Here is a 13,200-nt window from a genome sequence, read left to right as displayed (position 1 = left end):
GCTTTCTTATGCAGTCCATGCTGCCTGCCTTAAGGACCCCCAGCATCAGTTAGTAAGACAAACACACACTCCCCATAGATATACTCACAGATCAATATGATCTAGCCAGTTTCCCAACTGGGGCTCTGCTCTCAGATGACTGTAGGCTATGTCAAGTTGATAGTTGAAGCTAATCAGAACAGGGTTTAAAAGGATGTACTGAAGGAATTTTAAGTCATTGAAGATTTTTTTTTTTAGCAAGATTTTGATGAGCTTTTGCAGTAGTGTATTGTTGAAATGGGCCAGGTAGTGAATACTGAAATAGAGTAGAAACTTCCAGGTGAGGAAGTTGAAGGAGAAAAATTGATCCTGGGTTTTTATGCCTAACTGGCCCTGTTTGAAAAAAAAAAAATTAGTCTTAAAGTTTTGTTTTTAAGGAAAAGTTCCAACTTCAAAAGATAACTTTCATTTGACAGTAATGGAGGTAGAGAGAGCCAGCAGGCAGCTAAAAAAGTGAAGGAAAAAAAATAAGTCTCTGTGTTTGAGATGTCTCTGTGGGAGTCATTCACATTAAGGTAAAAGTTAAAGCCAGGAGACAAGAGCTACCTAGAAGGAAAAGAAGGCAAAGGCATTACATCACTGGAAAAACAATAAAAGAAATACCTGCATATTGTCACAGTTGTTGAGAGATAGCAGGGTTTTGTTTGTGGTGTGTTTGAAGGGAGGGAGGGTTGTTGTTGGTTTGTTTTTTGGAGGGGGTTTTGTGTGTGTGTGTGTGTGTGTGTTTTGTTTTTGTTTTTGTTTTTGTTTTTGTTTTTGTTTTGGTTGGTTGGTTGGTATTTCAGGATGGGGTTTCTTTGTGTAGCCCTAGGTGTCCTGGAACTAGCTCTGTAGACCCAGACTGGTCTCAAACTCAGATACTGCCTATGTCTACCTCCTGAGTACTGAGATTAAAGGTGTGTACCACTATGCTTTAGGAGATAGTTTTAATGAAGCAGTAAGTAGGGTCTAATGCTGGAAGGAAAAAATAAGAGAAAGAAAATACCAAAGGAGCCGGGCGGTGGTGGTGCATGCCTTTAATCCCAGCACTTGGGAGGCAGAGGCAGGCAGATCTCTGTGAGTTCAAGACCAGCCTGGTCTACAAGAGCTAGTTCCAGGACAGGCTCCAAAACCACAGAGAAACCCTGTCTTGAAAAAAATAAAAAGAAAAGAAAAAAGAAAGAAAGAAAAGAAAAAGAAAATACCAAAGGTTAAGAGAAGCATCACAGCTAAGAACTACCAATGATATTAGAGAGCGAGGAGCCAAGGAGATGATGATAGGAGTAGAAACAGATTTGCACAAGTGAATAAGACCACATGCAGACTTTAGTTTAACTGGTGGTACTGTACTTTACAGAAGAAAAGAACAGCATAAATTGCTGTTACCTTTTGTATCCCAAACACCATAAGCTTTGGGTTCTGTGAGCTCTTCAGAATTGTTGTTTGGGTTTTTTTTTCTTTTTCTTCGCTATTTAACACAGGCTTGTCTCAAACTTGTAATCCTCCTGCCTCAGCCTCTTGACTGCTTTCTAGAATTACAGATACAGGCCCAGCAAAGTCATTCTTTTATAAAAATCAAAAGGAAACAAATGACAGTTGTCACCCTCATCTCACCCTGTATTATGTGCTATTTATATACTCAGTGGCCAATCAATGGCAGTAGTAACAAACATTGTTATCTCTAGGTGCAAATATACACTGGAGAAATTCAAGCATCTTAGTATAAATTCATGAAATCACTGGGGCAAAATCAGTTCTGTGTCTTAATCACTAGGACAAAGTCAGTTCTGTCTTAACTGAAAATCCTATTCACTGTGGATACAAGTTTTTTTGTTAACTTTTAATTCCAAAAGACAAGGATTCGCCTTCAGGACTTAAAGCTTAAGAAATAGGTCAGAGGCCTGTATTCAGGAGCTGTTGTCACAACTGTACAGTTATGGCTGAGTCACTTAAAAAAATAATCCTTACACCAGGAAAACTCCACTAGTTTTACTGTTACTGGCTGGATGGAATTTTGAGGTCTCTGCCTCTGTTATAACTAACTTTACTACCAACAGTTTGTTGTCGGTGACAGTTCAGTGGTCATTTTAAGATGACATAAGTGTGAAACAACCCTGTGCTCAGACCTCAAGATGATAGTGATGAGTCTACACAGATTAAGCCTGTCTAGGCATTCTTCCAGCTAAGGCATTTCCTTCCCCTGTGATTAGCTTTGGTAAAAAGCATTCATTGTAGTCTAGAAATTCTATGAAGACAAAATTTGGAATTGTTTTCAAAATCCTACAGAAATGAAGATTCTAGAATGGTGTACACATACAAATATATAAAAATATGGAAGCTGCCTCACCTCATATTCTCCAGGTTCAAAAGGAGAAAGGGAGCGGAAAGAAGGAGAGAGGGATGAAGAGATCTAGTCTCTTCCCCCTCCTTGTTTGTTTGTTTGTTTGTTTGTTTGCCGTATTGCTGCGTATCCCAGGCTATTGCCCAGGACACAGGAGGTATATATCATGATACTCATAGGAATGAGAGAACAACTTGAAGAAATTGATTCTCAACTTCTGCCAGGGGAATTCTTAGCATGAAAATTTGGGCATCAGGCATGGTGTCATGTACCTACACTGCTGGGACCCTAATACCCAGGGTTTTTTTTGTTTGTTTGTTTGTTTGTTTGTTTGTTTTTGTCCTAAAAACATAGTCAACATTTTTACATGAATTAAACTGCATTAGGTATTTTGAAGAATATAAGTGATCTAGATTTTCTTTCAGTAATGTAAATAGGAATACATACATGTATATCTCACATATACCGCACAAACATATCTTAACACATAAAAGAATATATTGCCTGGGGATATAACTCTGTTGGTAAAGTGATTCCCTAGTTTGTAAGAAAGTTTGGGATTGATCTCCAGCATCACATAAATCAGGTATGGTAGTACACACCTGTATCTAGGACTCAGGAGGTAGTGGCAAGATCAGAAGTTCAAGGTTGGACTGGTAAGATGATTAGAGGGTAAAGGTACTTGTTGTCCAACTTGATAGATGACCTGAGTTGGATAACCTAGACCTGTTACATGGTAGGAGGAGAAGAATGATTTGCACATGTTGTTCTCTGGCCTTTGCATGCATACACGCATACATACAGAAATGTAGTTTTAAAAAATAAAAATGGATTTTGAGACCTAGGTAGCCTCATGTACCATGATACCCTGGGGGTGGAGGAGAAATCATTGAGCTAGGAATTTAGCTCAGTGAAGTATTTAGCCCTTGGCTTGCTATTCAGCATCACAAATAGTTGGGGAGTGCATGCTCTTTGTGTGTGTGTGTGTGTGTGTGTGTGTGTGTGTGTGTGTGTGTGAGNATTAACACTTAAAGATTATCATTAGGATACTTTGAGCTGGAACAGAACAGAAGATTCTAATAAATGGATTAAACAGAAAAATAATAATTGCTTTATTTCAAGTAGCTTAGATGCTACACCACAGTAGGGCTCAGGTTCAATTCTCCAGGACTTTTTAGCCTAACCCTGCTTTTGACTTTGTTCTCAGGACGCTGATCACATGATTTAGGCCACGGAGATAGTTCTGACCTTCTGACCGCCTTGAGCTTGTAAGACAATATCCAAGGGGTTGGAAGGAGGCCTTTCTCTTTCATGAATAAATTAGGAGTCTGTTATCAGAGAGAGAGAGAGGAGTTGATGCTATCGGGAAACAGTTTACTGGAGGAGAAAGCGTGTAACAGTGTGGTAAACACTGTACTGGAGATCCTAAGTCTCTGCTGGTGGCATCAGAAAGAACATAGTCCACTGTGCTCAGCTGGAAGGAGAAGAGGCTTGGTGGAGGCTGTCCAGAGGCGACACTAGGAAGAGGTCTTCAGTCTGTTTTGACCCATCTTCAGGTCATACCGAGGGACACTGCAAATGGAGAAATCCAATAAACAAGTGCTCTAACACTGAGGCCTGAGGCTGAGAAGAAAAGTCTAGATAGAGAGAAGCTGCGCAGGCTATAGATAGCAGTGCTGCTGGAGGACTGATGGGTGACCTAGTTCAGAGAGAACAGAACAGGGTGCAGAGGGTCTGGGTAGCGCTGACCTGCTAGTACTGATGAAGAGTTGCCGACAAAGAAAATAAAAATGAAAATCTTTTAATGTTTTTGTTTAAGAGATGGAAATAAGCCAACTGGAAATGGCTTTTATAATATCCAAACATGTTATTTGCCTAGTAACAAGTGCTTCCCTAAGATACTGACTTAATGGTGCCTAGTTTTGTTGGAGAAGTGCCTGGACCTGAGTGATGCAGGCACACCTGAGGCATTAAATTATTAAATGACTCTCTTCCTTTGCAGGAGTGGCCACACTTTACTTGCCTTCTGGTTTTCCCGCCAAGAGGGAAAACTAAACCGACAGCAGACTATTGAACTGGGACATCACATTCTCAAAGCACACATCTTTAAGGTAACTAGAGAACTGAGACTTTTTTCCTTTCCATCTTTAGCAGACTTTCCTAAACACTATATGCAGGGGTTGAACTTTATTCCCATATGATCCCTTCTTTCTGAAATTAGTTTGCTCTATTTCCTAAATTATGTGTCCTGTTTATGTCTCAGCCTTTAGAAAGAGCTAACCCTGTTCTGACAGCGGAGTTAAATACCTCCCCTGTGGAGAAGCTGAACAGGTTAATAGGCTATTTACCTAGGCATTCCAGGGAATATATACACAATATTATTTACATAAGGAGCACATACAAACACATATATGTTCTACATATGACCTATCATCTCCCAAAAACAGCCATGTTGTAAGATGATTGAAGATTTTTATGATAGCTAAACATACATTTATGTAGTTTATAATGCTGGGGCATTCATGGTCTACATGAAAGCACAGGAAGAAACCATTCTCCTCATTTTTAGTCCACAGTTCACTATTACTATTTAATACTGTTTGACAGTTTCAGCCCTGTGGGCTCATGGTATAACTCAAATATAAAACACTTGCCTAGCATGCAGAAGGCCCTGTGTTCATTCCCCAGAACTACAAAAATAAAAGTCTCAGGCAGAAATGGTGGTACATGTGTGTAACCAGCAAAGGAGGCTAAAGGCTAAGGCTGAATGCTGCCAAGAGTTTAAAGCCAACCAGGAATACATAATTCTGATAGTTGTAATCGCTATAGTCTCCTCAGAGTTCTTCTCCGCTTCAGTAGTGAAAAATTTTAGTATCTTAGATAAACAGTTCTCTAGGTCAGACAAACCCCCAAGAGATGTAAAGATTAACAGTTCCCCAAGTGCCTCACAAATTCTTACCAGCATATAAGCACACAGCCAGAGAAGTTTGGTCATCAAATGAACAGAAGTGAAACCCACTGTGGCAAGTTCTTTATTTGAATCATAATTACCTTGTCTAACAAATCACTGTATAGAAAATGGCTTTCATCTAGTGACCTTATATGCTAGGAACAGAACACAGCTAATACAGCTGGCAGGGTTCCTATTTCAAATGTGTAGTATAATATCTACTTCATCCATAAACACTAAGATAATTGTCCTTTGATTAGGAGATAACTGTCAGTCTTTGAACAAGACAGTCTGCATGGGATCAGATACAAAGATGAAGAGGATGCTTGCCTTTGTACACCATAAAATAAACGCCACAGTAGCAGAGAAAGAATATGAAGCTTCATTTAACCAAGTGTGGCGTTAGTACATAGGAACCTACATTTAAACTGTATGCTTCTGTCATTAGCACAGTTTTATCTTAGACTGATGCAGACAGAATGGTGGTGTGAGATTAGAATGACTCCTGTGTGATTCAGGCTGTAAATACTCTGGCGGACAGCATAGTGATGACGTGACTGCAAACTAAAGACTGGAGACCAGACTCTGGTGTTTCTGGTGTTGCGGTGACAGGATCCATCCAGTGCAGAGGCTGTTGAGAGGCTTTAGCTTCTCCCAGACTAAAGTTCTGCCCGTCAGCTAAGGGGCATGCAGAGTCAAAGATAAACATTCTCATAACCAGTTCTACTCAGAACTTCTCATCAGTAGTGACATTCACACAATCAAACTGATATTTATTTTCAGTTTTAAATTTCCCTTACTGGTCATGAAAAAAATGTATTTATGTCATCAATGACCTTTAAGTAAGAAAAGGGTAAAGGCCTATGATTCTGGATATTGGGTTGGCTTATAGAGCCTTTTAAATTCTTTCATTTTGACAACTTTTTGAAGTGTAACTTCACCAGTTTTTTTAGTGTGTGTGTGTGTGTGTGTGTGTGTGTGTGTACTTAGAGTTGTGCCATTATCACTAACAGTAATTGGTTATTTTTTTACTCTAGCCCCACATTGGGCACCAAAATGTAGTTGGTGGTTTTTTACTCTTTGGCTCTTTTGGGGGCACACCACCCAGCTCCCAAATAAATCTACAAGGAAGCATATTATTACTTATAAATGCCCAGCCTTAGCTTTGTCTTGTTTCTCGTCAGCTTTTCTTAAATTATCCATCTATCTTTTGTCTCTGGGCTTTTACCTTTCTCTATTTCTGCATAGCTGTCTTACTTCTTATTCTATGGCTTGATATGTAACTGGATGGCTGGAGGAACTGGTCCCTGAAGTCATCTTCCTTCCTCTCTCGTTCCTTGATCTTTCTCTTCCCAGACTTGGTGACTAAAAGACAGGAGGATCAGCAGTTCAAGGTTATTCCTGCTACACAGTGAGTTTTAGCCAGCAGGAAAAACATGAATGAGACCCTGTCTCAAAAAGTAAAAAATTCCACTTATAAGACATTGCAGAAAAGGGGACAGAAAGATTCTAAGAGCCAGAGAACAACAGGATGCCTGTTGTTAGATAGTGTCTTCTTGACATGAGAGGGACGTTGCACCCATGAACACTCAACAGTTTGGTTGCTGAAACAAAAACCTGCTTAGTGGCAACACCAGTCAGTGTGCCACTTTGAACAAGGAAAATTTCACAAGGCCCCACATTTAGATGAAAAATCAGGGACTGCTGAGAGAGTGGAAGCCAGTCTTCTTCAGGGATGAATTCCTAATAGATTATCCAGTGCAGGTGGTCAGCCCTAGACACACATAGATAGGAGCAACACTAAATGGTCTCAGTAGAATATGAGTGAGTGAGTGAGTGAGTGTGTGTGTGTGTGTGTGTGTGTGAGTGATGTAGCAATTACAGAAGAATCATGAACTTGAAGTGATGGGCATGGGAAGAACTGGAGTGGAAAGAGTGTTTGGAAATGATGTAAATACAGTACTATATCAAATTATCAAAACATTTAAAATTTTAAATTTAAAAAATAATTAAAAATAAATAATCTAATTTGACTTTGATTCTTTTTAAGTTGAGACAGAGTTTTACTGTGTAGTCCAAGCAAGTCTTGAATCTTCCTGTTTAATCCTCCTGAGTGCTGGAACACAAGCATATAGATAGCATTCTATAAGAAATAAGAATTAAAATCTGAATGTTTATTTAAACTGTAAGCATTACTTTAGCTGCTGCCCTGCCCATTCCTTTCATGCAGTGTACTCATAAACTGTTTCTTAAAATATGTGTGTGTTTATATACATATTTATATATATGTATATATATATATTTCATTTTTTATGCCATCACAATATCCCTACAGAAAGAAAAAGGACATCTTTTCCAGAAAAGTCTTTTGACAATATTCACAGATCTGGCTTCCTATGGCATTATTTGTCTTTGCACCTTTTCTCTAGAAGAATTCCTGTAGATGAACTTTCTAGTCCACCTGGTCCCACAGCTGTTCAGTTCCAAATAAACACACAGAGACTTAATTATTAATTAGAAACTGCTTGGCCCATTAGCTCAGGCTTATTATTAATTAGTTCTTACAATTTAAATTAACCCATAATTCTTATCTATGTTTAGCCACATGGCTTGGTACCTTTTCTCAGTAAGGCATTCTCATCTTGGTTCCTCTGTGTCTGGCTGATGACTGACTGACTCTCTGCTTTTCCTCTTCCAGAATTCTTTTCATCTGGTTGCCCTGCTTAAGCCAAGCTAATCAGCATTTTATTAAACTAATAGGAGTGACAAATCTTTACAGTGTGCAAGAGCATTTTCCCTCCACAAATTCCCTCTGTGGAAATAAGAGTCTCAGCCTTCTATGAAGAGGCTTATGACTTGATATTTTGTTAGGTAACCTTATTTTCATAAACAACAAATATCTCTTTGTAAATGTTCCTTTCCATAGTATATCAAATGAATAGAACAGCTTACATTTCAAGGAGCAAAGCAAGCAGAAGTAGCATACATTTTTTTCAAAACATTCTCCAAAAAAAAAAAAAAATTCTTCCTCAGATCACTTAGCTCCCCAACTTTTTTTTCCAAAACAGGCCTTTTCTGTAGCCCTGGCTGTTCTGGAACTCACTCTGTAGACCAGGCTGGCCTCAAACTCAGAGATTCACGTGCCTCTGCCTCCCAAGTGACAGGATTAAAGACGTGCAAGCTCCTAAATTTTATTGCTACTATTCTCCTGCCCTTGAGATTTTCTGTTTAATTCACTCATACTTTGGCAGAAGAGCAAGATGCTTGGCAGAAAGTGTCTAACCACCAGACAATTTTAAGATTGAATTATTTGTTTCTCCCTTACAATGTAGTCTAGTGCAGATCATTTGTGCAGTTTCCTCCTGTGTAGTAGTTCAGAAATCACCTTGGGCTTCAGAATTCTTCACTGATCCTACGTACCTACTGTTAGAGAAACAGTAGAAAATCTGCAGAAACACACAGCAGGGTTGGGGGAGCCAGCCTGAACAAGGCATTTTACTAAGGCCCAGATTTTATTAGCTAGATTTGAGTCATGTGATCCACCTAGATCCAAAGGAGGCTAAGTAACTATAATTTTTCCAAATGTTCAGGAAGAAAATGAAATGAAGATCAAGGATCAAATTATCTGTCACAGCATTATTTTAGTGACTTAAGTTACTTAAGAAAGCTAATAGGAAAATAAATTATATTCAGATATAGAGCAAAAAAGATGTTAAGTGATCTACTACTACAGACAATTTAAGTTACTATGTTTCTATAAAGCTAGTCTTTGTCCCTATCACCTTTGCAGTATATGAACATTATTAAAATGAAACTCTACACTCATTCACTAGTACCAAAAACCTAAGGGCCACTCGCTCACTACTGATGATACTTTTTAGCTGGGTTAATAATTTAATTATCTCACTGAGAGTTGTGGCGCACACCTTTAATCCAGCACTTGAGAGGCAGAGAGATGGATCTCTGTGAGTCAGGACAAGTTGCAGGACAGCCAGGACTACATAAAAAGACTTTGTCTAACAAAAATGATTTTTACTAATAATTTAATTCTCTATTTTTCTTTTCAGGGTTTGAGTAAAAAAGTTGGTGTATCATCCTCCATCCTCCAAGGTCTCTGGATCTCCTATAGCACAGAAGGTCTTTCTATGGCGTTGGCATCTTTACGAAATCTCTACACTCCTAATATAAAGGTAAACACAAACTGCAAATAGACTGAAGAATTGACTGGAAAATATAATTATAAGGGTATTTAGTTGATCTCTGGCTTGCCTTGGACTGTTTCCTAATGAATAGCCTTTTAGAAATTTTAATGTACATTAAATTGCTATATTTTATTCTGGTAACTGAGGACTGCGGCTGTTGTATAGCTGGTTGGTACCTGGGCTCAGGCTCTGCTAAAGGTTCTGAAGGGTAAATAGATCTCAGGTCACCTCTATCTGGGGAGAAACTTTTTAAGTCAAGAATTCACTTAAGTAAGCCAATATTCAGCATTTAGTATGTGATCACTCACACTAGCAAGTGAGCAGATTATATAAAAGAGATGTTTTACATTATTTTCCAAAGCAAAATATTCAAAAGGGAACAAATAAAGAATAAAAAAGATAGCTCCTAGATACTACTGGACACTACTGTAGAGTCTCAAGTGAGTTAATTAAAAAAGGGTATGACTGATATTTGTCTGATTCTTGTTTCTGTTTCTAGGTCAGCAGACTGCTGATTTTGGGAGGTGCGAATATTAATTACCGGACAGAGGTTTTAAATAATGCTCCAATACTATGTGTCCAGTCTCACCTTGGTTACACAGAAATGGTGGCCCTGCTTTTGGAATTTGGGGCCAATGTGGATGCCTCTTCTGAGAGTGGCCTGACTCCTCTGGGGTATGCTGCAGCAGCAGGGTTCCTGAGCATCGTGGTCTTGCTGTGCAAGAAACGGGCCAAGGTAACGGCTGCTGTTCTCCTCTCTTCTCTTCTCTTTTCTTCTCACCACTCCTCTCCTCTTTTCCTGTCCTCCCAATGTTGTCTTATTTTTTTTTAACTCATCTGCTACCTCAGCAATCTAGGTGCACCCATCCCTGGTATGGAGCATATCAAAGGGAGGGCTCACTGAGCTCATATTTCCAGTGTTTGCCCTATTGGCCTTACCAATGCCTACTGCATGAGAACACGGTTTTAAAGTCTTTGAGAAGGACTTGTAAGAGAGCTTTTATCAGCAACCTCAAAAATCCCTACCTAGCAACCCAGAATGTATCTTCTACTGAGCACAGAAGAAGCCTCTTTCTAACAAAATACAGAAGAGAAGAAGCAAGGGGAGGTCTGACCTGCACAGTGCCTGCACACCCTAGGCTTTCGTGTATAAAAGGAAACATTAGGTACAGAGATACCGAAGACCCTTGAAGACCCCCATCCTCGGACTGGCCAAGGGCACCCAAAGTGTTGTTAGCACATTTCAGTTCTCTGAAAACATTTCCAAAATACGTTACTTTTTTATGTGGTGTGAGGGAATATATGCATGAATGTGTGGGTGCATGCACGTGCTGGTAGAGACCAGAACAGGACACTGAAGTCTTCTTCATCGTTTTCCACCTTATTGTCTTAAGAAGGAATCTCTCATTGAACCAGAAGCTTCACTCTTCAACTAGGCTGGCTGCCTAGTACACTCCCAGGATCCTCCTGTCTCTGCCCACTAACATTGGTATTGCAGGTACACAGCCATGGCCTGCTTTCATGTGGATGCTAGGGATTAAGCTCAGCCTCTCATACTTACAGAGCAAGCACTCTTCCCAGTGAGCCATCACCTCAGCCCCCAAAATGTTTTCTTTATAATATTTTCCAAGACACTGATACAGAAGAATTCAGTTTCAAAAGACTGGTAAAAGAAAACCATTGGCTTCCGAAATGTAGGCCACCGAGGAAAATTGTAGCCTTGCAGTATTTTGATTGTCATAAAAACTGGTGATTTCACAGCAAAACCTAAGTATATGTGCAACCTTATTTTGAGATATTCACTACTGTCACCAGGGAAGAAAGTGATACTCCTGAGACTCCTTTGAGACATGAAACTTGGGATTCTCAATGAAGTCACAGAGTCTTAGATGCTACTGTGACACAGATTACCCACCTATAACAATGTCCCCTTTGTTTGAATGGAGCTTCTAGAGAGAAAATATCTGGTCCTGATGCTACTCTTGATATAAACTCATATCCTAGCTAGGTCCTTGAATCTTCTCTGTCCTTATACCACCATGCCCCTGTTCTACTTGTTTTTTATTGTTTTCCTCAAGCAAATGGTTTCACTGTTCATTCTCTTTTCAAAATCCTGTCACCTCCTTTATGTTTGGTATTAGTAAGATTAAGCTAAAAGCAAGGTGTGCTATTGTGCCTCTATAACCTCAGGACTTGGGAGACTGAGACAAGAGGATCATAAATTCAAAGTCAGTCTGGGATATATAGGAAGGCCATCAATTTTTTTTAAAGGGAGGAAAGAAGAAAGTGTCTGTCTCAGTGAACATCTGTCATAGACAGTGTTCTTTCCTACACCAGCCTGTACTCTTGCCTAACAAGGAAGTGCTAATGCTAAAGACCCTTTGATATCTGTGTCTCTTTTGCCTTTACCAAAACATTGAGTAGGCAACTCATTATATTTCCATTTGTTCATTTTGTGTAAGGATGGCACAGAGGTGACTCTACCCCTTTATTGAAATGTGTACGCGAGCTACATCGTGTCCACACATCTTATTATAGATAACTTCTATCACTTGATTAAAGGTACTGTCTTCCAAGTTGTAACTCTGAGAGTACTTTTTCCCCTTTGTAATTAAGAAAAATATCTTTTAAGAAAGTGGTTTGAGACCTGATAAACACATTTGTTGTTGCTCATCACACTTTTGTTTACTTGTGTTAAAATCTACTTTTGATTTTTACTGAGAGAAGTTATAGCTATGATGCCTGTTTAACAGGTGATTTTCTATTTCCATTCTTTCCTTATTTATTGATAGGATTCCATTGTAAGGAAGAGCTGTCTCAAACTGGGCATGATGGTGTGTGCTTGTGAATCCCAGCATTTGGGAAATTTAAGCAGGAGGTCATGAATTCAGAAGCAACTTTAGATACATAGTGAAGCCTTGTCCGTACTCCCCCATGTATTTATCCAGTACTTACTCATTATGTATTTGTATCACTCCGGACTCATGGATGTTTACTTTACTCTGTAATCTGCAATTCATTACCATTATTATTCGTTTTGTTCATCAGATTGTCCTAGAATTGGCCATTACTTCAAATTTGTTCCTAATTTTTTTTAATACAACTTTTCTTTTGCACCACAAAATGTTCCAGCCTCTTCTTTTGCCATTACTACCTCAGCCCTGGAATCAGCCTTCTATTCGGATGAGAATTCATTCATCCTTAGTTTTTACAGACAGAGTTCTGAGCATGAACACTACCTGATGATTAAAAATATGTATTTCTTGGTCTGGTATTTAAAAATATTTATGCTTTCAACCTTACAAACTTCCTCCTTTAGGGACCTACCATAAAAACCTAGAATAAGGCAATCAGTTCCTATCTCAGCCAGTTGAGAAAGACTTCTTGCCATATCTGTTCCTGATGGTATTCAGGATTAATTTTAGCAGCTGGGGAGATTCTTAGTCAGTAAAATGCTTACTTCATAAGCATGAGAATCTGAGTTCAAATCCTAGCATCCACGTAAAAGCTGGAGGCAGTGACTCACATCTCTAACACCATCACTGGTGGAAGGCAGAGGTTTCATGATGGTTTTCTCTCTAGTTAGCCAAACTGAAACAGTGAGCGCCAGGTCTTCTGAGAGACGCTGTCTCAAAAAATAAGGTAGAGAGCAAGTAAGGAAGATATCCAACATCCACATGGGCATGCAC

General features: G+C 39.2%; 1 protein-coding gene across 8 annotated transcripts in view; it reads left to right on the top strand.

Annotated features, from left to right (window-relative positions):
• The window catches only part of Tanc2 (tetratricopeptide repeat, ankyrin repeat and coiled-coil containing 2), a 313,979-nt gene that overhangs the window by 266,682 nt on the left and 34,097 nt on the right, over positions 1-13,200 (top strand). For all 8 annotated transcript variants that reach the window (XM_050120340.1, XM_050120346.1, XM_050120345.1 and 5 more), the window contains 3 exons: positions 4,362-4,470; positions 9,377-9,499; positions 10,011-10,247. In XM_050120340.1, coding sequence (XP_049976297.1) covers positions 4,362-4,470; positions 9,377-9,499; positions 10,011-10,247 — 469 coding nt within the window. The remainder of the gene's footprint in view (positions 1-4,361; positions 4,471-9,376; positions 9,500-10,010; positions 10,248-13,200) is intronic.

Source organism: Alexandromys fortis, unplaced genomic scaffold (assembly GCF_014885135.2).
Source record: "Alexandromys fortis isolate MF-2015 unplaced genomic scaffold, M_Fortis_MF-2015_v1.1 scaffold_174, whole genome shotgun sequence".
In the NCBI taxonomy this organism is placed as follows: Eukaryota; Metazoa; Chordata; class Mammalia; order Rodentia; family Cricetidae; genus Alexandromys; species Alexandromys fortis.
Note: the sequence above shows the minus strand (reverse complement) of the source record. Positions and strands in the feature narration are given on the sequence as shown.